This window comes from Schistocerca nitens, chromosome 1 (genome assembly GCF_023898315.1).
Source record: "Schistocerca nitens isolate TAMUIC-IGC-003100 chromosome 1, iqSchNite1.1, whole genome shotgun sequence".
In the NCBI taxonomy this organism is placed as follows: domain Eukaryota; kingdom Metazoa; phylum Arthropoda; class Insecta; order Orthoptera; family Acrididae; genus Schistocerca; species Schistocerca nitens.
Window position 1 is genome coordinate 750541006 of NC_064614.1, and position 24031 is coordinate 750565036.

At 43.0% G+C, this 24031-nt stretch overlaps 1 protein-coding gene across 2 annotated transcripts in view; it reads right to left on the reverse strand.

Moving 5' to 3' along the window:
- Positions 1 to 24031, reverse strand: part of LOC126260661 (cGMP-dependent protein kinase, isozyme 1) — a 606719-nt gene that overhangs the window by 40517 nt on the left and 542171 nt on the right. For both annotated transcript variants that reach the window (XM_049958000.1, XM_049958005.1), the window contains exons 7-11: positions 17198 to 17414; positions 13772 to 14003; positions 11704 to 11867; positions 4826 to 5011; positions 4667 to 4733 (exon numbers count right to left, since the gene is read on the reverse strand). In XM_049958000.1, the coding sequence (XP_049813957.1) occupies positions 4667 to 4733; positions 4826 to 5011; positions 11704 to 11867; positions 13772 to 14003; positions 17198 to 17414 (866 nt within the window). The remainder of the gene's footprint in view (positions 1 to 4666; positions 4734 to 4825; positions 5012 to 11703; positions 11868 to 13771; positions 14004 to 17197; positions 17415 to 24031) is intronic.

The following is a 24031-nucleotide window of genomic DNA, read 5'->3' on the forward strand; positions in this document are numbered from 1 at the left end:
TAACTGAAATAATGCGTGACTCAGAGAACATTGGTGAAATTAGTAAAATTTTGTTTCGTTGCAGGCTATGGCTAGCTACATATCTTACAGCTGAAGAAATTTGTACTCAGCTAGAAAATTTTCAATGTAATATTGATATACCAATTGAGAATCATGATGACAGTGAAGACAGAATGATGTGCGGTACTCCACAGACTAATAACCCGCCGCGCGGGACAGCTGTGGGCTCTCAGGTGCCCTGCCACGGTTCGTGCGGCTGCCCCCGTCGGAGTTAGATTAAATAGTGTGTAAGTCTAGGGACTGATGACCTAAGCAGTTTGGCCCCACAGGAACTTACCACAAATTTCAAATAAATAAATAAATAAAATAATAATAACACAAAACTCTTCAAGCGTGTGCTAGTACTTCACAAAATATTGCAGAACCTCAACTAAGAGCTAATGAGGAAGAGGCAGTCAATGAAGAAAATATACAAACTGTATCTCTTTAGGTATGTGCTTAGTACTTCATAGAATATGGACGGACAATTGTGCAGTTCACTTTCTTTTAAATTATCGTGGAGATGAAGTGCGGAGAAAAGTGGAATGAAGATTGAAGTGAGGGCACTATCAGTTGTAAACGATTGTAATGAACACGTGGAAGGAATATGAAAGGATGATTCGGTTTAATGTCTCGTTGACATCGAGGGCGTTAGAGACGGAGCACAAGCTTGGATCATGTCAAGGATGGGGAAGGAAATCGGCTGTCCCCTTTCAAAGAAACCACCCTGGCAGTTGCCTGGAGCAACTTAGGGAAATCAAAGAAAGCCTAAATCTGGATGGCCGGATGCGGATTTGAACCGTCATTCGCCTGAATGGGAGTCCAGTGTGCTATCTGCTGCGCCGCGCCACTGCGCTCAGTCACTAACAGTTGTAAACGACTGTAATGAACACGTGGATGGCGTAAATAAAGCTGACATGGCGAGGCCTCCGTATGAAATACGCCGAAAGTCAAAAATAGTGTTGGTTCAGACTGTTTTATGCAGTGCTGTAAATGACTCTTGTGAATTCCTATATTTCATACTGTGACGTAAAAGAGACACTTCCATTGATTGATTTCAAGTGTAGAACTATGCTTGGTCTACTCACACTTGGACAGCAAGTGTCCAAAAAACAGGGAAGGCCAAAGAGTATCAAAATATTCCTCTTTCAACTCCAAGGAGAAAAAAGATAGCATTTTCTGTACTAGACGATATGCTTTTCAGAATACAGTATCTTACTGGCCAACATTTGTCAATTCAAGAGGCAGATATAAACTTTGCTCATCTACAAAGGTGGAATCTAGACCCATTCAAAGTGTTCGGAGCATAATATTATTTGGTTTGTCTGTTAGTAAAACACTGAAATGTTTTTGTAAGTATCACCAGAAGCAATAAGCCTACCTATATTATTCTTTTAGGACTTCTCAGTCCCTTAATGTACTTTGCCTGTGTAACAATGTCGGAGGTTACCAAGTCCTCTGAATATTTTATGTATTTTTATGGCTCCGTATCATTGTATAAATACAATAATTTGCTGTTAATTCAGTAACAGTTCATCAAGTATTAAAACAAAAATGTTGAACCCTATTGTTATATTTTATACAGTTACAGTAAATAAAGAGCTATTAGCAAGGTGGCCGAGCGGATTGTGGCGCCATGTCATAGATTGCGCTGCCCCTCCTGCCGGAGGTTCGAGTCCTCAAATGGTTCAAATGGCTCTGAGGACTCTGGGACTTAACTGCTGTGGTCATCAGTCCCCTAGAACTTAGAACTACTTAAACCTAACTAACCTAAGGACATCACACAACACCCAGTCATCACGAGGCAGAGAAAACCCCTGACCCCGCCGGGAATCGAACCCGGGTGTGGGAAGCGAGAACGCTACCGCACGACCACGAGCTGCGGACGTCGAGTCCTCCCTCGGGCATAGGTGTGTGTGTGTGTTGTTCTTAGCATAAGTTAGTTTAAGTAGTGTGTAAGTCTAGGGACCAGTGACCTCAGCAGTTTGGCCCCTTAGAAATTCACACACATCTGAACCTTCTTTTTTTTTTTTTTTTTTTTTTCATCTAGGTCATTAAAGACAGAGCACGAGCTCGTTTAAGAAAGGATGGAGAAGGAAAGCGGCCGTGGCTTTATCAAAGGAACCATACAAGCATTTTCTAGAAGCGGTTTAGGAAAATCATGGAAAAAACTAAATCCGGATGGCCGGAGGCGGGTTTGAACCGTTGTCCTCCCGCATTTGATCCCAGTCTGCTGGCTACTGAGCCATCTCACTCGATGACGTATTTAAGAAGCTATAGAGATTTATACCACACATGAAGTTCAGAATTTTTCGTGTTTGTTGCAGGACCTAGCAGATTTTAACTCAATTATTATCATCGCTGAGTGTTAAGCACTACGGTCGTTGCGTGCGGATAGTAGTCGTCCCGAGAACATCACAACTTCTCAGTTAAACTTCAGATGGGTACTACACCTAATTTAAATCAAACTATAGTCATGAGATGGCGTAAACCTCCGGACGACACGTCATTCAAATGTTTGCAAAAACAGCGCTAAACTTCTTTCCTGTATTCAATGTATCTTTACTCTTAATTTCGTTTAAGACTTACAAAAGAGTTGCTTCACTAAATCTGTCTGACCTCCATCCGCTATTCCGGTGCAAAAAATACGGTAATTACCGTAAAGGAACCATAGTGGATGCCTGTACCTCAATGATTAACAACGTTCCAAAAGGCATTCCTGACCCCCTCTTGAGCAGCGTGACTACTATTTGTTCAGCTCATTGGTTCCCAACCTGCGCCTTATCGTCCTCTGGGAGGCGTTTTCACTTCTCATGGGAACAGTGGAACGGGAAAACGCGAAGGTGGGAGGTTTGTAATGAAAAGAGTGCACTGGGGATGGGGAAAGGAGTGGGAGGGGGATAAGGGAAGTGTTCTGTATTTGACAAAGATGTACATGGATTTAATTAATGGAAATGGTAATTCAGTCACCAGTTACTATAAAAATGAGAGCAAAATAAAATAAAATAAAAAATGGGAACATAAATATGTGAACCTGTTTTACATACAATTTTGTAAAAATTAATACTTTATATGCTACAACCCACTGTAAAATAAGCCCTCGTAGTGGATGAGCTCACACTCATGTAAAATTCCAAGGAAATTTCCCGAAGAGCCTCGCACATACTACCTATTTATAAACTGTGAAGCATCAGTGATGAGTTAGATGGAACCATGTGTTCGTTATATACCATGAGGGCTGTCCAGAAAGTAAAGTCTGATCAGTTGTGAATAGGAAACCACAGGGAAAATTAAAAATGTTTATTAGCAACAGTCAGCTACGGTACACCTTCCAGCTACTTCTCTACATAGTCGCCGTTCCGAGATAGACGTTTATTGCAGCGTTGTACCAACTTTGCAATACCGTCGCCATAGAAGGCAGCCGTCTGTGCCTTTTGCCAATTCTCTGTGCTGGTCTGCAGCTCATTGTCTGGGCCAAAATGTTGTCTTCATAGTCAGCGGTTCATGCGAGCAGAGATGAAAAGCAGAGGGAGCCTCGTCCTGGCTGTGTGGTGAGTGACCAAACATTTCCCATAGAAATGCTGAAGTAGCGTCTTTATTGTTTATGCAGTGTGTGGCCTAGAAACGTCATGAAGGAAATACATGACAGTTGCGTTACGTGGGACTGCATTTAAATCAGGTGAAATCTCTCGACATACACCCATACTTGACAAGTGGCACTATTTTCTAGGCATATTTAAGTGCTGACTGTGTTCTCAGAACTGCAAAATGCAACATGACATGATCGACGGGCATACTAGAGACATTGCACAACACATCTGTGCAAAGCTTAATCGGATTTTCACTGTGGTTTCCATTTTGCAACAGACTGGAACATACTTTCTGGACATCCCTTGTATGTGCCTGTATCTGGTGAAGTACAGAGAAAAACTATGGCATCTAATCAGTGACGTACGTAGTGGATTTTGGAACATATTTCCTCAAGGTGGCAGAGTGAAAGTGCTGCTCAAAGGATTCTTCCCTCGCTTAAAAAATGAATATCTATCATTATTATACCTTTGTGTGATCATATTTCCATATTAAACAATAAAGCCTTCCACATTTAGTGATCACTATGAAAAATTGCAGTTAGACAAAGTGGGTAAGCCAATTTCTTTTTTCGAGTCTTTAATTTGAAAAACGTAACCTTCGAAAAATGACTGAAATTATTAATAATGATTTTGGACACATTTAATATCTCTTAAAATGAAGTTGTTATCCATAAAAATTCCCCACTTTTCGGCTGTGATTATGGCAATACGTGGCATAGAGCAGAGTTTTTAAAATATAGCTCTGACCGTCTTTAAACTGGGATTGCTACTTAAGGTGTTACCGGCCGATTTGGAGGAAAGTTGTGGTGGGCACAGTTCTAAGGTGGCAAGAACGCACTCGGTTCAAAAAGAGTGAGACTACAAATCGAGACTAGAAATATCCTAACAAGTCAAAAGTTATTTGCAGTGAAAAAGTCGGGTACTTCGCCATGTATCTGGTGCATCTCTCCACATCACCATCAACTAGCATGTTGGACAGCAAAGATAATGGCCAGCTAGTATTAGGCATATGGGATGAGCATAATAGTGTGACTCACCTGTTGAACAATGGGAGCTGGTAACGTTCTATGCCTTAGGCCTTCCCAGTCAAAGCCCTGGAACCACCTGAAAATTAAAAGTTGAAAAAAGCATTGATTTTCCAGCACTTCGTGCTTCAAGCACAGGTCCGTATTTATGAGAAGGAAAGAGATACCAACTTGTGCTTCTTGATGTCCTGAATGCCTCCTCGCTGAGAGCCAAGCCTCTCGGAGGGGGCGTCACGACACAGTCGCTTTATCAAACTTTGTGCAGCTCGCGTGATGTGCCGAGGGAAGTCCACCATGTCGATTCCCTTCAGAATTATGTTATACGTCTTCATAGGATCGGCTGCAGTGAACGGTGGCCTACAAAATGTCTGCTGTGTTACCACTGAGTGCGACAAAGGTGAAAACAAAGAAGAGAAAATTTCAAGTTTTAAAGTACTAACAAAGAAAATTTTAAATGCAATAACAATAATCTGAAATGAGTGAAGCAACATTCTACAATTTGACACACAGAGTGAAAAATGCGTTTCTTTGTCCCTGTTATCTTGCGCAATCACGCCTGTAAAAATTTTTTCCAAGTTGCAATGAAGTGTCTTCCTTCTTTGTCATTTAAGAGATATTAATCCAGGGGTGGCCACAACATGACTTGCGTCCTCGTGCGATCTTACCACAACAAGTGTAGCTCTTCTTGACTTGGCAATTCTGCAAGTGCACAAGCAGGTTGTGTTTAGCTTTCACAGCAGCTTAAACTGTTTCAGAAACAATTTGAAACAACAACATTCGTTCATTGCAAGCGTCTGCTGAAAATGCCTGAAACATTTTATAAGGTCCTAGTCGGATGGAACGGGTAACCTGCTTCACCAAATATGTATCTGAAGCTACTGGTACTGCAAGAGGACGAAGGACTGCAAGGACTAAAATGAGATGTTTGTTGAACTGTATAAGTTTGGCTGGAGATTTCAGAAGTAAACTGCTTGTCAACAGAAGAGTGTGCCAAGACGGGTCTTAATTTTTGGCACAATTGAGTATATGCACAACATAACATTTGCAAGAGGGGTGGTGAACACTGGACACACCACATAGCTAAAGTAACTTACTTAGTGTTTGTAATGAAATGTTATTCAATGATGTTAGTTTTAAAATCAAATAAAAATGTTGGTATAACAGATCATTCGATACCATTCATTGCTTTTGAGCAATGCCATCATAACAAGCTCCAAAATTCAACAAAACATGATTTCTAAATGGCGAGCAATGGCATTACCCATTTCCAAGGCATCGAAGTATAAATAGGAAAAACAGAATCGCACAGATTCTTAATAATAAATATAGGAACTAACGTGATTACCAAGGGATATTGGAGGTTTTGATCTGAATCAAACTACTATAACTGCTAGCTCACAACAGTACCAAAATATACAAAACGAAACAACCAGAAAACATGATACTATACAATGGTTGGTTTCAAATACGGAAAAAATACACAATTAGCATGGACAAAGTTAACAGGTATCTAAAGCATTCACTGACCTGCATAGCTCAACTTCAATGATCGATACCAATGCAAAAAGCCAAAAAGCAATACAAATACACATAAAAAATCGCCCCAATTAACGAAATGCAGTGTCGAAATAAAGAAAAGGATTCATGTAAAATAAAAATTGAGCCTCGATGTCTGAAAGCAACTAGCATACCAGGCAAGAATTTGGAAATAATGAAGGTCTTATTCCAACGTCTGCTTTTACCTAACAATTCCACTTTGACTCATGACGTCATGTTTCAAATTAACAGCATAGTTTACATGCGTTACTAAGACGATCACGAATAACATTTAATAATAGGTCGATTACATATTTCAAGATGACGATCGCAAGATATAGCATTACGGTCTAAGGCAGTTATACAAACAAGCGAAGTGTCTCAGTAAGCTAATAAAATGAAATTAACGGAACAACCGTGGCAATGAGGGGGAATGGGTGGGGACAAACTAAAAAAGTTAATAAACGTACGATCATTCCAAAGCAACCAAAAAATCGATAAATTACGCAATACGAAAACGTCTAGAGTCAATCGAACGAAAAAATACAGAAAATAAAATTTTGGAATAGAAAAATTCTGTTGACCTGTGTAGGCCAAACGAAGACAGCGATACCAGACACACCCCAGCCGCCCTACCGTCCCCGCAACAAAAAAAAAAAAAGATTGGATTAGAATTTTTCGCATGACGTATACAGCTCAAACATATATAGCGATACCGGGACCTCATACCGAACCGTAAAAACCAGTACCGCAGTTTTTATTAGGCCTATACAGGGTGATTAAAGGAAACGTTTACAAACTGACATGGCACATCGGATATACAATAAGGAACCGGGGTCACAAATACCATGAGACGGGTCTACGTTCACGAGAGGACGTTGCTATACAAACAGGGCCGGTGCGTACAGAGACCGTCGCCATTCACGCCTTGGACGCGTTTGGAGAACAACTAACACGGAAATTGCGGCGGAAGAAAGCGTTCTTGAAAGGGTGCAGCATACGCCGCCAACAAGTACACGAGCTGTATCCGCGTCACTAATATCTCCCGTCTGGTGCATTGTGCATGACGAAGGACTGCATCCGTATCAGGCATTGCAATTAAGGGACTACAACAAGCGCATGGGATTTGCGTGGTGGTTTCTGCAGGAACCCGCTGCAGATCGAAGCTTCAGAGCGACTGTCCTCTTCACCGATGAGGCTGCAAATAACCCTTCACAATAAAGACACTTATATTACTTGTGAGCAAGGTGATACTTTCGAATTGCAAGGGGCTAAGACCACAAAATTTCCTCCCTCCATTGGGCCTAAGTCAAATGATTCAACAATTACATGAACGAGGATGTGATGAAGTTCACGACCTGCGAACGTGAGCGGATGTTAATCCACATGCTACACATAGGCATGCGTCACAACGCAAATTTACTGTTACCGTGTGGGCTGGCACCGTCGGAGACTGTTTAATTGGGCCGTTGCTAAATGATTTTTCCATACCTATTCGTCGCCGCACTCGATTTCAGAACGACGGAGTCCCAGCAAATTTCAGCAAAGAAATGAGCGCACATCTGCAGGCAAACTTTCACAACCGCTAGAATGATTGCGGTGACAAGTCGCATGGCTACCACGGTCACCGCATCTGTCTCCAGTCGATATTTTTCCTGTGGGGCTATCTGAAAGGCCTTGTGTGTGAAACACCCCTTACATCGCCGGAGGACCGACTGGGGAGCACTGAAGCGGCAGCAAGACCTCTTCGAGGGACACTAGATATCTTTGAGACGGTGGGCCGTTCAATGCAGCGTCGATGTCAGGCGTGTCTTGACGGAACTGGACAAAACTTTGAGCATCTCCTGTAGTGGGTGTCCATTTGTATCACGTGTCTAAATAACTGCAGCGCTATTTAGTAGCCCTGCATGGTCTTTGTGACCCTCGGTTCCTATGTAATTACTGAACCTCGTTGTATACCCGATGTGCCGAGTCAGTTTGTAAACGTTTTCTTGAATGATCATGAATAACTGAAACACATATATTAATACCAAAAACAGCCCCTCTAAATAAAAGTAACCAAACACAAAAATGAAAACCATTACTTCAAACGAATTCCCCTTGAAGCGTAGTCAACTCCAAATTATCGTAGGTTGGCTACCAAACATACAAACACACACACAGGGAGGGAGAGAGGGAGAGAGAGAGAGAGAGAGAGAGAGAGAGAGAGAGACAGAGAGAGAGAGAGAGAGAGAGAAAATCGCCCGAGAAAACCATGCCTCTACACCCCCATGTAATCACTACCCACACACCCACTCACAAATATCCATGCCTAACAAAATACCCAAACGAAAACAACAATTTACGTATATAAACAACAGGCACACATCTAAAGTACATAAACGACAACAAAAAAGGATACCAACAAAGACATGGCCCTTTTCGTAATTTTTAATTTCGAAACTATGGTTAACTGCCAGATGAGTGCAACCACTACCTCCCAGTAGAAAAACAATCTGAAATAATAACAGAGCCTTATCAACATATTGCTCAATTAATCTCACCAAAACCCGTTTTGTACGCCGACTCACAACCTTCAAAATAATATGTTAACACCACCAACGAAAACAAGTCCTCCCAGAACTAAATTCACACAAGCCACTCCGCCTCGCCATTCCCAAGTTTTGTCTTATCACACTACGACTCATGCATTCGGGCCCCCTACAGATCCTCTACACTTAATGAATTCACTACAAACTTCACTACAGAATGAACACCAGTCCAAAACACATCTGCTACTCACACCACTCTCATGCGCACACTACCACAAGGGATGCCTACGAGACCAACAATACTTCATAAGTACGTCACGCAAGGCCAACAAAGATTTCTCGAACCAGGAAACTCTCCTTATGAATCTTCACACGTTATCTCGTTTACATCTTCACAAGTGTAGGTCTCTTGTCCGAACCAGAGGAATTCGAGATAACTTCATAAATTCCCTGTACTGCCGACACCTAATACTTTCGGCACTAAGCCCAATACCCTGGAAAACTCTAATCTCATTATGGATGTCTTCGCCCATAGAAATGTTGAGCACCATCGAACACATTTCCAAAGTCAGTTTCATGCCTACAAACAAACGGACAAATACGCAACATTCAATCTAAATAACCAACAAACTTGAAAAGGGAACTGGCAGCTCAAACACCAAAAGTAAATTAAAAACAAAAAATTGTCTCCTCTTAAAGGAGAACAAGAACTTTCAAAAACGAACTGTTCAGCAAGCAAATGAATATACAGTCACAACTTCAAGGAAAACAACATACAAACAAATGACAAACTCACACAATTCTATTTGAAAGAGAAACCAACCAACGTGGACTGACAGCTCAAAATGTAGAAAAAAAGGAAAGGAAAGAGTGAAATGTAACTGCAAAAAATTAAAATAAATCACTGAAATGTGAACAACGTACCAACCGTACTACAGACGATGAAAATAGTCAATCACAGCTTGAAGAAAAACTGTTTAAAAGGCAAACAACGTTCAATCCAAAGAATGAACAAACTAAGAACGAAAGCTGGTGGCTCAAAAAGTGAAAAATAAATGACCACGAAAGGCTCCGACACCGTTACTACAAACGAAACCAAGACACAAACATCCACCACAAGAGTATGTCCATGCTTACTTCAACATCTGGAAAAATTTAGTGCAAAATGTATGTGAATTATGTCAAAATGACGTAAAGATGAGAGACGTGGGACACAGGAATTTTATCGGAGTTTGCAAATGGATATACAAGTCGCATCTATGATGCGACCAAACCAAACAATGCTTAAAGAGAGTTGTTTCTTTTGCAATGTAGTAGACTATGGTCTTCTTTTTGATCATTCTGCTTTGTGTCTTATTGCTGCGCGGACTCGTAATATCTGGATGCGTGTATTTTACTTGGTTGAGAAAAGTTCTGTACTGCTGGAAAATAAGGTATTTGTTATCTTTAAAATATAACTTTTTTTAAAGTGATATGTGATATTATTTATATAGGAGTTAATATAAAGTTATATAAATGTTGGAAGCTGTGAGGCAATACTGACCCTACAACTTATCTTAGAAGATAGATTAAGGAAAGGCAAACCTACGTTTCTAGCATTTGTAGACTTAGAGAAAGCTTTTGACAATGTTGACTGGAATACTCTCTTTCAAATTGTGAAGGTGGCTAGGGTAAAATACGGGGAGCGAAAGGCTGTTTACAATTTATACAGAAACCAGATGGGAGTTATAAGAGTCGAGCGGCATGAAAGGGAAGCAGTCGTTGGGAAGGGAGTGAGACAGGGTTGTAGCCTATCCCCGATGTTATTCAATCTGTATATTGCGGAAGCAGTAAAGGAAACAAAAGAAAAATTTGGAGTAGGAATTAAAATCCATGGAGAAGAAATAAAAACTTTGAGGTTCGCCGATGACATTGTAATTCTGTCAGAGACAGCAAAGGACCTGGAAGAGCAATTGAGCGGAATGGACAGTGTCTTGAAAGGAGGATACAAGATGAGTATCAACAAAAGCAAAAAGAGGATAATGGAATGTAGTCGAATTAAGTCGGGTGATGCTGAAGCAATTAGATTAGGAAATGAGACACTTATAGTAGTAAAGGAGTTTTGCTATTTGGGGAGCAAAATAACTGATGATGGTCGAAGTAGAGGGGATATAAAATGTAGACTGGCAATGGCAAGGAAAGCGTTTCTGAAGAAGAGAAATTTGTTAACATCGAGTATAGATTTAAGTGTCAGGAAGTCGTTTCTGAAAGTATTTGTATGGAGTGTAGTCATGTATGGAAGTGAAACATGGACGATAAATAGTTTGGACAAGAAGAGAATAGAAGCTTTCGAAATGTGGTGCTACAGAAGAATGCTGAAGATTAGATGGGTAGATCACATAACTAATGAGGAGGTACTGAATAGAATTGGGGAGGAGTTTGTGGCACAACTTGACTAGAAGAAGGGATCGGTTGGTAGGACATGTTCTGAGGCATCAAGGGATCACATGTGGAATGGCTCCTGCCTGTTTGCACACATAGTGCACACTGGACTTCCGCTTCCTGGCAGCCATATCTCTAAGGGGCTCTATTACGCGCCTTACATTGGAGCTCGCAACTACTTGCAATCCTGCCCTCAAACAGGGCAAGCGATTGCATCTGGCTCAGGATATTTTATGAGCCACACACAGCGCCTGAAACCTTCGATCGCATTTCCCGCCTTGTGTCTGTATGGCCTTTTTTCTCCTTATGCTATCAGGGACTGTTTCCCGTAGTTTTTCTCCATTTTGCAGTATCACCCTGTAAATACAATTTTATAAGCTACATATGGTATCTTTTAGAACTTATATAACTGATTAAATCTAAAAAGCAAATAAATAAATAAATGTATTCTGTGTGACTGTGATACTGCAAGACAGAGGTAACTGTATATATTGTGTTTTAACCATGGTTGGAGCTTGCGAAGAACTCAACATCAATTTAACATTTCGACATTGTACTTACGTCCCAGTCAGCAGCTCATGCATGAGGATACCCAACGACCAGTAGTCCACAGCTCGGTCGTGGCCTTTATTCAGTATTATTTCAGGCGCTACGTATTCCGGCGTTCCACAAAAAGTCCAGGTCTTCGCGCTGTACCCGAGCCTCTTCGAGAAACCGAAATCCACCTACAACACAAAAAGTGAAGTTAATAATTGGCGAACTCTACTTATTTTTATTTTATTTCATCCTTTTATTCAAATTGTTCCTGAAGCATGACTGTGTGATACGAATAGTGTTACAAGTAAATCAGAATTTACGCTGAGGAGACAGAAGTAATGGGATGCCTCCTTGTATCGTGTCACGCCGCCATTCTCCCGGCCTATTGCAGCGTCTCGACGTGGTGTGGGCTCAAGAAGTCGTTGGAACTCTCCTGCAGATATATTGAGCCTTGCTGCCTCTACAGCCGTCCATAACTGCGAAAGCGTTGTCGGTACAGGGTTTTGTGCACGAACTGACCTCTCGATTATGTCCCAAAAATATTCGATGGGATTCATGTCGGGCGATCTGTGTGGCCAAACCATTCGCGCGAATTGTCAAGAATGTTCTTCAAACCAATTGTGAGCAGTTGTGGCCCGCTGACATGGCTCATTGTTATCCATTAATATTCTGTTGCTGTTTAGGAAAGTGAAGTTCATGAATGACTACACACAGTCTCCAAGTAGCCAAAGTTAAACATTTCCGGTCAAAGAACGGTTCATTTGGACCAGAGGACCCGGTCCATTCCATCTAAACACAGTTCATGCCATTATGACGCCACCCCACTTCGTGACGTCTGTGCCACACTCAGACACTACCATTAGCTCTTACCAACTGAAATCGGGACTCATCTGACCAGGTCACGGTTTTCGAGTCGTCTGTTGTGGAACCGATATGGTCACAAGCCCAGGAGAGGCGCTGCAGGCGATGTCTTGCTGTTAGCAAAAGCACTCACGTCGCGTGTGTTGTCGTAGGCTTTGGCACTCTGTTCTAACGGATACGTTCGCCGTCCTGCATTGATTTATGCGATTATTTCATGCAGTGATGCTTGTCTTTTAGCACTGACAGCTGTACGCAAACCCCGCTGCTCTCGATCATTGAGTGAAGACTGCCTGTTACTGCGTTGTCCGTGGTGAGAGGTAATGCCCGAAATGCGGTATTCACAGCACAGTCTTGACACTGTGGATCGCGGTATATTCAGTTCTCTAACGATTTTCGAAATGGCATGCCCCATGCGTCTAGCTCCAACCACCATTCCGCATTCAAAGTCTGTTAATTCCCATCGTAAGGCCATAATCACGTCGGAAATCTTTCACATCAATGACCTGAGTACAAATGATACCTCCACCGACGCATTGCTCTTTTATGCCTTGTGTACGCGACTCTACCGCCATCGGTATATGTGCTATCCCATGTTTTTTTATCACTACAGGCATCAATAAAAGTAAAACAAGTCATGAGCTGTTGTCTAATTAAATCAGATGATAATGAGAAATTAGATTATAAAACGAGGAGCTAAAAGTGATATTTGAACAGCAAAATAATTAAGTATGGCAAAAGAAAAGACGTAAAATGCAAACTGGCAACAGTAAGAAAAGCTCTTCAGACATTGAGAAATATGTTTACATCGAATACGAATATCGTGATAGCATTTGCCTGTAGTGTAACCTGATTAGGAACTAAAACGTGGGCCATAAATAATACATACAAGAAGGGAAATGAAGCTTTTGAAATATGACGCTGTAGAAGAATGCTGAACATTAAATGTGTTGATCGCGTAACAACCGCATAGCATTCCTGAGAGAACAGGACACAACTTGAGTAAAAGAAGGGATAATTTGGTGGGACATATCACGAGGTATGTAGGAATAGTCACGTTGGAAATATAGGTGGTTGAGGGATAAAAATTGTAGAGTGAGACCGAGGTTTAGATACAGCAGACAGCTTCGAACGGATACAGGTTGCAATAGTTACGCGCAACACTGATGACAGCATACACTCTTTAGTATCAGTAGTCTGAAGTCAGTAAGTAGCTAAGCAGAAGCGAACTTACAAGTTTAACGTAACCCTGAGTGTCCAGCAGGAGGTTCTCGGGCTTGAGGTCCCGGTATATGATGCCTCGGGCGTGCAGGTACTCAAACGCTTCGACGACGCAGGCTGTGACGAAACGAGTCGTATGATCGTCGAAGCAGCCTCTGTCCCTGAGAATGGTCCACACCTCGCCTCCCAGACAAGCCTCCAGCAGCATGTACACGTACTTGGAGTCCCGGAACGTCCGGTACAACCTGGAAAACAAGAATACGTGTAAAACCGACAGCTGCTGCACTGGACGAAGCCCTGCTCTGTGTCCCATCGATTTAGACGAACTGTGGTGTAGATACTAGGTGGAATTTAGGTCACAAAGCTTTCAATTTCTAAAAAAATAGATGTCAAATGTTATAATGCAGAATCTGTTTGCAATTGGGTGAATACAAAGAAATTCTGTTTGTGACTATCAGGCTCGCAATCCAAAAATTTCCGATGAAACGAAATGTTAGTGAGTGAGGAGTGTAGCCGTTGCCAACTAGAGCGGCGACTCATTGTTCAAATTAAAATCAACTTTCTTATGCATCCGCCCTTTATAAAAGGACATTTTCTCATCGACAAATTAATGGAAGCAGTCACGAAATTTATTTGCTGTTATATTAAATCTTAAGAACTTCATAATGATTAATAACTGGCATCGGCTCCAAAGAACTTGTTTTCGATATTTTTTACGCCAGGCTGGTATCGGTTCATTCGCCCATCTTCAGCGGCAAACTACAGAAGACAAGGTTCAAAAATGGCTCTGAGCACTATGGGACTTAACACCTGAGGTAATCAGTGCCCCAGAACTTAGAACTACTTAAACCTGACTAACTTAAGGACATCACAAACAACCATGCCCGAGGTAGGATTCGAACCTGCGACCGTAGCGGTCGCGCGGTTCCAGACTGAAGCGCCTAGAACCCCTCGGCCACACCGGCTGGCCAGAAGACAAGTCAGAGTATTAAAACATTAGGTTGGTGGGTAAGTTCGCAGCGTATTTGTTTTGAATGTTGGTATTCCGGTTTTTGTGGCTTTATTTGCAGACTGCCATTTATAATTTGCAGCTCACTGTTGCTATTTGAGTTTACATATTGCCATTTTGTCATTCGAAGATAGTGAGTGGAGCTGCGGACGCTAGAAAATGCAGTGCCAAGTGGAAAATCGGAACATTTGAAACATATTCTTCTGTTTGAGAGTAATAGAGAGGAGACAGCAGCGGAGGCAGCTAGAAACATATGCGCCGTATATGGGGATAATGCCATCGGACACAGCAAGAAAATGGTTTTCTTGTTTTAAAGAAGATTTTTTGACGTTAATGATTCTCCAAGTTCAGGAAGACATTCAGGGTTTGATGGAGATCGTTTAAACGCTTTAATCTACAATAATCCTCGGCAGTGTACTGAGAACTAGCAAATATTATGAACTATGATCATTCCACCATCCTGCGGCATTTGCATGGAGTAGGGAAGGTTCGAAAATCGGGTGTATGGGTACCGCATGCTCTATACCAAAGCCCCAGAAATCATCAATGACCATATGTGCATCTCTGGTTGCTCGTCGTCAATTGACTCGTGAATAACATCGACCGTTCTTTCCCGTATCGTTACTGGTGATGAGAAATGGTATTCGCATGCTAACATAAAGAAAAGAAAGGAATGTTTGAGCCCAAATGAAACAGCGACCATCCGAACAACGACCTGTGCACATCCATAACAGATAATGTGGTGCATCTGGTGGAACAGGACGATGTACAGGTCTACGAATTGCTTCACCGGGGGTGTAACCGTCACTGCTGACATTTGTTGCCAACAACTGAGACACCTTGAAGACGCAATCCAAGAACAACGACCAGGAAGACTGCATGAAGTAATGCTACTCCACGATAACGCCCTCCTGTATTCTGATAGACTGACGAAAAACGCTATACAGGAGTTGGATTGGAAAGTCATTCCGCATCCACCTTGGTCACCCGATCTCACGCCCTCATATTGTCGCCTTTTCCGCTCTCTGTCGAACAACCTTTAAGGAACTTTGTTTCCGGACGAAAATGTGTTCCGAACTTGGCTCTACGAGTTCTTCGCTTCAAAGCCACGTGACTTCTATAGTTCCGGAACGGAAAAGTTACGCCAGCGTTGGCAGATTATAGTAAATGGTGACAGAGAATGTATATTATGTGTATCTGTTGGGTTTATTGTTGTGTTTATGAAACTTCCTTGGGAAGCATCATCCAAATTCTCACGTATCAGTATATTTTTGTCAAGAGTGCAAATGCAGTTTATGTAGCTAGCCTCTTTAAGGAACAGCCTATAAAAGAATATGACATTACATCTGGAATTTAAGGACATCGAGAAAGCCTTCATCAGGGCCCCTCTTGAACTCTTCTGGAAAACGCGTCGCTACCATGATATTCTAGAGGCATATGTGCGATGTATCCACCCTTTCTTTTGTAACGTTAAGAATGCTGTTCACTTTTAGCTGAAATGTCACCCCATTTTCCTATCATTGTTCAAAAAATGTTCAAATGTGTGTGAAAGCTTATGGGACTTAACTGCTAAGGTCATCAGTCCCTAAGCTTACACACATAAATGGTTGCTTTCCTAAGTAACTCTGTCAACATCTTTGAAAAATATCTTGCTAAGGAACAGAGTAAATTTTGTCATCAACAAAGGGAAAAAATGATATGCGTACGTTATTACGAACTTTAACAACACGCTTGACATTCCTTCAAATAATGTTTTCTGTTAATTTTGTCAAAACAATCCTTTTTTAGGGAATTTGAAGATGTAAAAGTTAGGGGAAGTGTAGATGTAAAAGCGAAAAGAGGCGAGGGAGCAGCAGAGAGCGAGCGAATGAGCGAACGAGAGAGAGAAAGAGTGAGCGCATTAATAACTGCACAAAACTTTAAGGTGTTTTTTCTTCTAATTTAGTTTACACTAACAACACATAAATTTCAAGGCAGCTTTCTTTCTCCTACCAAGGAATATAATAATTTGTAACAGTTGACGTTACGTTCGGACGCACGCGCGCAGAAGTCGCCTCTAGTCTAGTTTCATGCCAATCCGTACACCACTTGGCAACCGCTGTGGTTGACAGCGATGTTCTTCCATAAGTACATTTGCAAAGAAACAAATAATTAGTTAATTCCTCGGAAACTATTGTGGGCATGATTGGTACAAACAAAATTTCCCTACTTTTAGAGTGTTCTAAACTTCCTGCTGGCCCGTAACGGACTCTTCGTCATAGCTTTGAACTCGATTTATTCGTAAGCGGAAGCTTAGTGACCTCATCTCTTTCACAGAGATTACTTGAGTAGTCTGCCGAAGCTTGACGAAATCGGTTGGCTGCTGGTGTGACCTCTCCTTATAAACTGCCATAGTTACATTTTACTGGCGTCCTGATTCAGTAGGGATACCTGCAAATGAAGGGGCTCCGGCAGCTCATCATGATGTTCTTCTCGCTGTAAATGTGCTCCTGCTGCTGCGTGTCGACGATGTGCTGCTTCTTGAGACACTTGAGTGCGAACGTGAGGCTCCTGTCGTACATGTACTGCACCAGCTCGACGCGGCCGAATCCCCCGACACCAAGAGTGGCGATCACGTCCAGGTCGTCCAGCCGGATGTAGTCGTACTCTGGAAAACACACGTCTCTACATTACAATGCGATGAGCCAACTGTAGCAAAAAAGAAAACACTGACTAGCATATCGTATGATTTTGTCAGCTACTGTTTTGAAAATCTACGTTGAAATCACTGAAAAATGGCGGAAAAACATGTTCACGTTTTAGAAATATCAAAATTCTCTAAATATCCTACATTTAAAGACTTACAAGTTGGAAAGTATACTTTGAGAAGATTTACGGTTTCCCGGAAGACGCTAAGCCAAATCGTAATTAGAACACAGTGCAAGAAGTTGACGGACTAGCTAAAGCTCTTAGGGCGCACTCTTCAGTCGCAACCCCCCTGCAATCTGACAAGCTACTATCACCATACATCTCTGGCAAGGTAAACAAAATATCACCGAATCTTCCAGCTACCGCCCAATCCGCTTGCTCTCCCATGCGATGAAAATTCTTGAACAAGTTTACGGCACTCTCCTTGGGAAGCATCATCCAAATTCTCACGTATCAGTATATTTTTGTCAAGAGTGCAAATGCAGTTTATGTAGCTAGCCTCTTTAAGGAACAGCCGATAAAAGAATATGACATTACATCTGGAATTTAAGGACATCGAGAAAGCCTTCATCAGGGCCCCTCTTGAACTCTTCTGGAAAACGCGTCGCTACCATGATATTCTAGAGACATATGTGCGATGTATCCACCCTTTCTTTTGTAACGTTAAGAATGCTGTTCACCTTTAGCTGAAATGTCACCCCATTTTCCTATCATTGTTCAAAAAATGTTCAAATGTGTGTGAAAGCTTATGGGACTTAACTGCTAAGGTCATCAGTCCCTAAGCTTACACACTACTTAACCTAAATTATCCTAAGAACAAACACACCCGTGCCCGAGGGAGGACTCGAACCTCCGCCGAGACCAGCCGCAAGGTCCATGACTGCAGCGCCTCAGACCGATCAGCTAATACCGCGCGGCAATTATTGTTAGTGCGCACCAAATATTCGCACTCTCACCCCTTCTATTCACACTGTGTGTGGACATAGTGGTCGCGGATACCCACTGATCCTGTTCTTGGATGACGTTATAAAACCCGCGCTGTAAGGTGGATGAGGAAGAATAGGCCAGTACGCGGAATTGCGTGACGCCTTACGTTGTCATGGAGAAGGAGAAGTTCGTTTGCATTTTTGTGGTGGCGCGCACGGTGAAGTCGTCTCTTCTGTTTCCTGAGGGTAACACAATGCTTTTCAGAGTAGGTCGTTGCACCATGAGGGAAAACATTAAACAGAATAACCCGTGCAGAGCACCAGAAGACCGTCGCCATGACTTTACTGTTTGAAGGTGCGGCACTGAACTCTTTGTTCGGAGGAGAGGTGCTGTGCCGGCCGTCCTTGGATTGCCGTTTAGTTTCCAATTCGCAGTGATGAACCCATGTTTCGTCGCCTGTGATGTTCGACAGTAAATTGTCACGGTCAGTCTCGTAACGCGCAACCAATTCCGCGCAGGTGGCCCTTCGTTGCTCATTATGCTCTTGTGTTATGCGGGGAGGAACCCAGCGGGCACACGCCTTTGAGTACCCCAACTACTCTACGAGTGTGTCAGCACTACCAACAGAGACGTCCAGTCACGCAGCCAGGTGTTTGATTATCACCCCTCTATCACTAATGAGGGAATCCTCACGTTCCAACGTAGCACCTGTCAAAGTTGTGTGCGACCAACCGGCGCGAGGGAGATAGGACAGGTTTGCGCATCCCTGTTACGATGATGACAGACGCGTCGCAGAACGCCTCGCCGTGCTTTCGTTCACTGCCAGGTCTACGTGCCCTTAGCGCTAGGATTTCACCCGGAACAAGTCCCGCCCATTCACCCCCCCCCCCCTTCCATGCCTATCCATAGTGCCCCTAAACGGCGGCAGCTTCCGCAAACTGGAAGCTACATCAAAGTTGTTATCGTCACAGTCCAACACACGTTACTCTGTGATGAAATTCAGTAATGATGAGAAATTTAAGTTTTTCTGGATAGTAATATAATATGAATTTGCATTATTAAAGAAATAAAAATACTCATAGAGAATTGAAAGCATCGCCAGAAATAGAAATCGAAAAATAGCGTGAACTTATTTAAGAGCAATAAGGACAAATTTTCATTAACTAATTCACTTATAATAACACGTTTATTTGAGGGAAACAGCAGAGCAAAAATACAGTGCGAAAACAATGGTCTTGAATCTGTCATATCGGTAGTAAAGCCACGGATGCAGTCGACTAACTCTGTTGTTTAAAATCAGCGTTATATGGAAGTAAGTGAAAGTTGTTTTGTTTATGTAGGCCCTCATAGTAGCTCACGAAAATTAAAGAATATAAGAATGGAATAAAGTAGAAATGCCTAACTAAAGCAGTAAGGTATTTGGTTATATGACATATTTCGTTAGTATTTGCATGGGCAATGCGTGAATTTCAACTTGTAAATTCTTCCAGTGCCATAACTGCGTATTATAAACGAGGTTATAAAGAATTGTGGCTGTTTCTGTGTGATTAGTGTCCTAAATACTGTTGCAAACGTCTGAGGAAAATAATCTGTCGTTATTCTTTGTCCTGTCTGTTTTTAACCAAAAGATTTATTAATTTCGTAAATGTCATTCAAACCATTTTAAAAAGATAATAATGATGATGTGTATGTTTGTCACAGAGCAGTTATGGAGGAAAGAAATGCTGCATTGTTTCACAGCTGTAAAACGTCCTTCATATTGTGCTAGCTCTTCTTCCACCCCTAAAACTTTTCAGCAAAACTATTCAGCGAATAACAGGCAAAAACAGCTTGCATCGATCTAGCAAGAACAAAGTAATTGTGATGCCCTCTGGAAGTATACTGAACATTGGTACTTGTTTCACATATACTTACTGAGTTCTCTGAGTTCTGAAACTCAAGTGTCAAGTATACTGTGGTTCCTGTTTCTCCAAGCAAATTATTCTTTGATGGTAGGTTTTTCCTGTTTTGGCTTTGGGTGCTTATTCTCACACAGAAGTATGTTTCTTCATAGGTTATTCATCTGAATACTGAGGTCTCGTATTTAAAGAATTCAGTGCTAAATTGTTTGCTGTGGAAGTACCTGGCACAGCTGAGGCCAATTGTGTACGGTTTTTGTAACGTGTTTTTTAACTATCTGGCAAAATTTAAGACCTGGCAAGATATTAATTTAACATTCACTCCAAGTGCAGCCGAACGCGGTAAACCACGTGGGTCAACGGAAACGATGCCCAGGCGCCGAACAAAGACCGGCAAAACCGGGGGTTAGTGGGCTGGACTTGTTCCGGGTGAAATCCTGGTGCTAACGATTCCTGCCAGGTCTCCGTAGACATACAGCAGGCGCGTATGAATACCTGCGATACTCCGTTTTCCCGCCAAGTGAAACCCACTTACAGCTCTCTGCTTGGAATGCACAACAGTTACAGACGCCATTTTGAAGGATATATAGAGAGCCGCCACCTATCGGAACTTCATGAAACTGCAGGTTCTGAAGCGCGAATATTCCAAGACGACGAAACAAATCTCTGGTGAACAGCCTGGTATGAGAGTGCAAAGGACACAATATTTCGGCAATCGACCACATTGCCATCATCAGTTGCGCTGATGTACTGACCGGTGGTGGGCAGGCGCCATGTATATATAGGACAATCCCCCTCCCGCTCCTCCCTCGAGGTGCTTCCTATGAGTCGGTGCGGTCCAGGTACAGCGTTCGTGCTCCCGCCGTCTGGGCGCTGCGTCCTAGGTCTTCTCGTTCAGGAGGGTCGGCCGGCACCGTTCTCGTTATTCTTCCCTCCTCCCCCCAAGTCGGTACCCTCTGGGGAATATCCTTTTTCTTCTTAATCCGGATCATTGCGGGTTCCCACGCCTTGCTAAGGATGTAACCGCTGTCACGATTTAGTTGTGGCTCACTTACTCTGATCTCTATGGCTTCTTTGATGACACAGTCCCAGTATTTGGAAGTTTGTGTCAGCACTTTGGTTTGGTCATAATCCATAATCCGAGAGGCAATGCTCAGCGGTTGCCGACTTACTGGGCTGTTGCCGTCTAGTATGCCGTTGATGTTCTCGGCATCGGTCCTCAATGGTACGAATGGTCTGCCCTATGTATACACTACCGCATTGGCAAGGTATCTGATAAACCCCTGATTTACGTAGACCAAGGTTGTCCTTGACACTACCAAGAAGGCTCTTGGTTTTGCTTGGAGGACGGAAGATGGTTTTCACTTGGTGTGTACGTAAAATGCGTCCAATGTTTCCGGATAATGTTCCGCAGAACGGAATAATAGCCAAGGCCGCCTCCTGAGGTTCATCCTCAGTTTCCGCCGGTGCTGCAGGTGTGGTATGTAGAGCCTTCCGAATTTGCCCTTCCTTGTAACCGTTCCTCCAAAAAAAATGCTTCATATAACTCTGAGCACTACGGGACTTAACTTCTGAGGTCATTAGTCCCCTAGGACTTAGAACTAATTAAACCTAATTAACCTAAGGACATCACACACATCCATGCCCGAGGCAGGATTCGAACCTGCGACCGTAGCGGTCACGCGGTTCCAAACTGAAGCGCCTAGAACCGCAGGCCACACCGGCCGGCTAACCGTTCCTCCGAAACACGGTCTTCAGATGGTCCAATTCTTGTTGGAGACTTTCCCTGTCGGAGATGGTGTGAGCTCTGTGTACAAGAGTTTTGAGCACGCCATTCTTTTGTGCCGGGTGGTGGCAGCACATCAGCGCACCTGATGATGGCCACGTGGTCGATTGCCGAAATATTGTGTCCTATGCACACTCATTCCAGGCTGTTCACCAGAGATTTATTTCGTCATAAAATATGCCTGGAGAAATTGAAGAATCACATATTCCAAGATGTCACGAAACAAATCCCGCTTTTTGTCAACTGAAATTGGCAGAGGAAAAAAAAAGTGTTGCCTTACCTACTGAACCCCCCACCCCTCCTTTCTAAAACGTATCACCCATATAAGTACACAGCTTAAGTACCTAAGCTTCCTAATAATTTAGGCTGGTTTGACGTACGCAGCTGCTCCAGTTATGCACCGGGTTTTTGGCTGAAATGGCGTCAAGCCACTGGAGTGCTGTTTGAGGGCGAAGTACAGAACTATCTTTCGGGGAAAGTTTGTAGATCCCTCGTTCGCCGTGTTAACCTGTATAGTTCAGAACGTTCAGCAACAACAACAAAATATGAACACGTGCTTTCACGGAAAGAAGACGGAGACGATGCGCTCGTTCATGGATGTCACAAGGCTGGACCACACGGAAAGCGAACCAGTAAGGGAACGGGTGGGAGTGAGAGCACTCACGTCCTACGTGGTTTACGTCTACATCTACAGCTACATTCACAGTCCGCAGGCCACGTTACGGTGTGTCGTAAAGCGTACATTTAGTACCAGTGCCAATTCCCTCTTTTCCTGTTCCCGTTGTGAATGGTCCGCGTGACGAACGGTTGTTGGTAAGACTCCATGCGAAGGTCGAATCTCTGTAATCTTATCTTCATAGTCTTTTAGCGAAATATACGGAGGGCAAAACAACATTTGCGTTGACTCTTCTTGGATGGAACTCTTTAAGAATTTTAACAGTGAAGCACACGGTGATGCACAAAAGCTCCCTCGTAGCGTCTGCCACTGACGTTTGGCAAGGACCTTGGTGCCACTTTCGCGCCTACTAAAGCAACTTGTTATGAAACACACTGTTCTTCTTTGGATCTTCCATATTCCTCTATCAGTCGTATCGGCTATGGGTCCCAGATTCAAGAGCAGTACTCTAACACCGGTCGAAAAAGGATTTTGACACTCGTAAACATCGCTAGGTACACTATTCCTGATGTGATAGTGAAGTGGAAAGGTGAAGGGACGCGTACAGCACAAAACCGTACAGACCGACCTCGTCTGTTGACTGACAGAGACCGCCGACATTTGAAGAGGGTCGTAACGTGTAATAGGCAGACATCTATCCAGACCAGCACACAGGAATTCCAGACTGCATCATCCCACTGCAAGTACTATGACATTTAGGCGGGAGTTGAGAAAACTTGGATTTCATGATCGAGAGGCTGTTCATAAGCCACACATCACGCCGGTAAATGCCAAATGACGCCTCACTTGGTGTAACGAGCGTCAATATTGGACGATTGAACAGCAGAAAAATGTTCTGTGAAGTGACGAATCACGGTACACAATGTGGCAATCGGATGGCAGCGTGTGGGTCTGGCGAATGCGCGGTGAACGTCATCTGCGAGCGTGTGTATTGCGAACAGTAAGAAAATTCGGAGGCGGTGGAGATATGGTGGGGTCGTATTTTTCATGGAGGGGGCTTGCACACCTTGTTGTTGTGCGTGGCACAGGCCTACATTGATGTTTCAAGCATCTTCTTGCTTCCCACTGTTGAAGAGCAATTCGGGGATACCGATTGCATCTTTCAACACGATCGAGCAACTGTTCATAATGCATGGCCTGTGGCGGAGTGGTTGCACGACAGTAAGATCCCTGAAATGGACTGGCCTGCACAGTCCTGACCTGAAACTTACAGACCACCTTTGGGATGTTTTGGAACGCCGACTTCGTGCCAGGCCTCACCGACCGACATCGATACCTGTCCTCAGTGG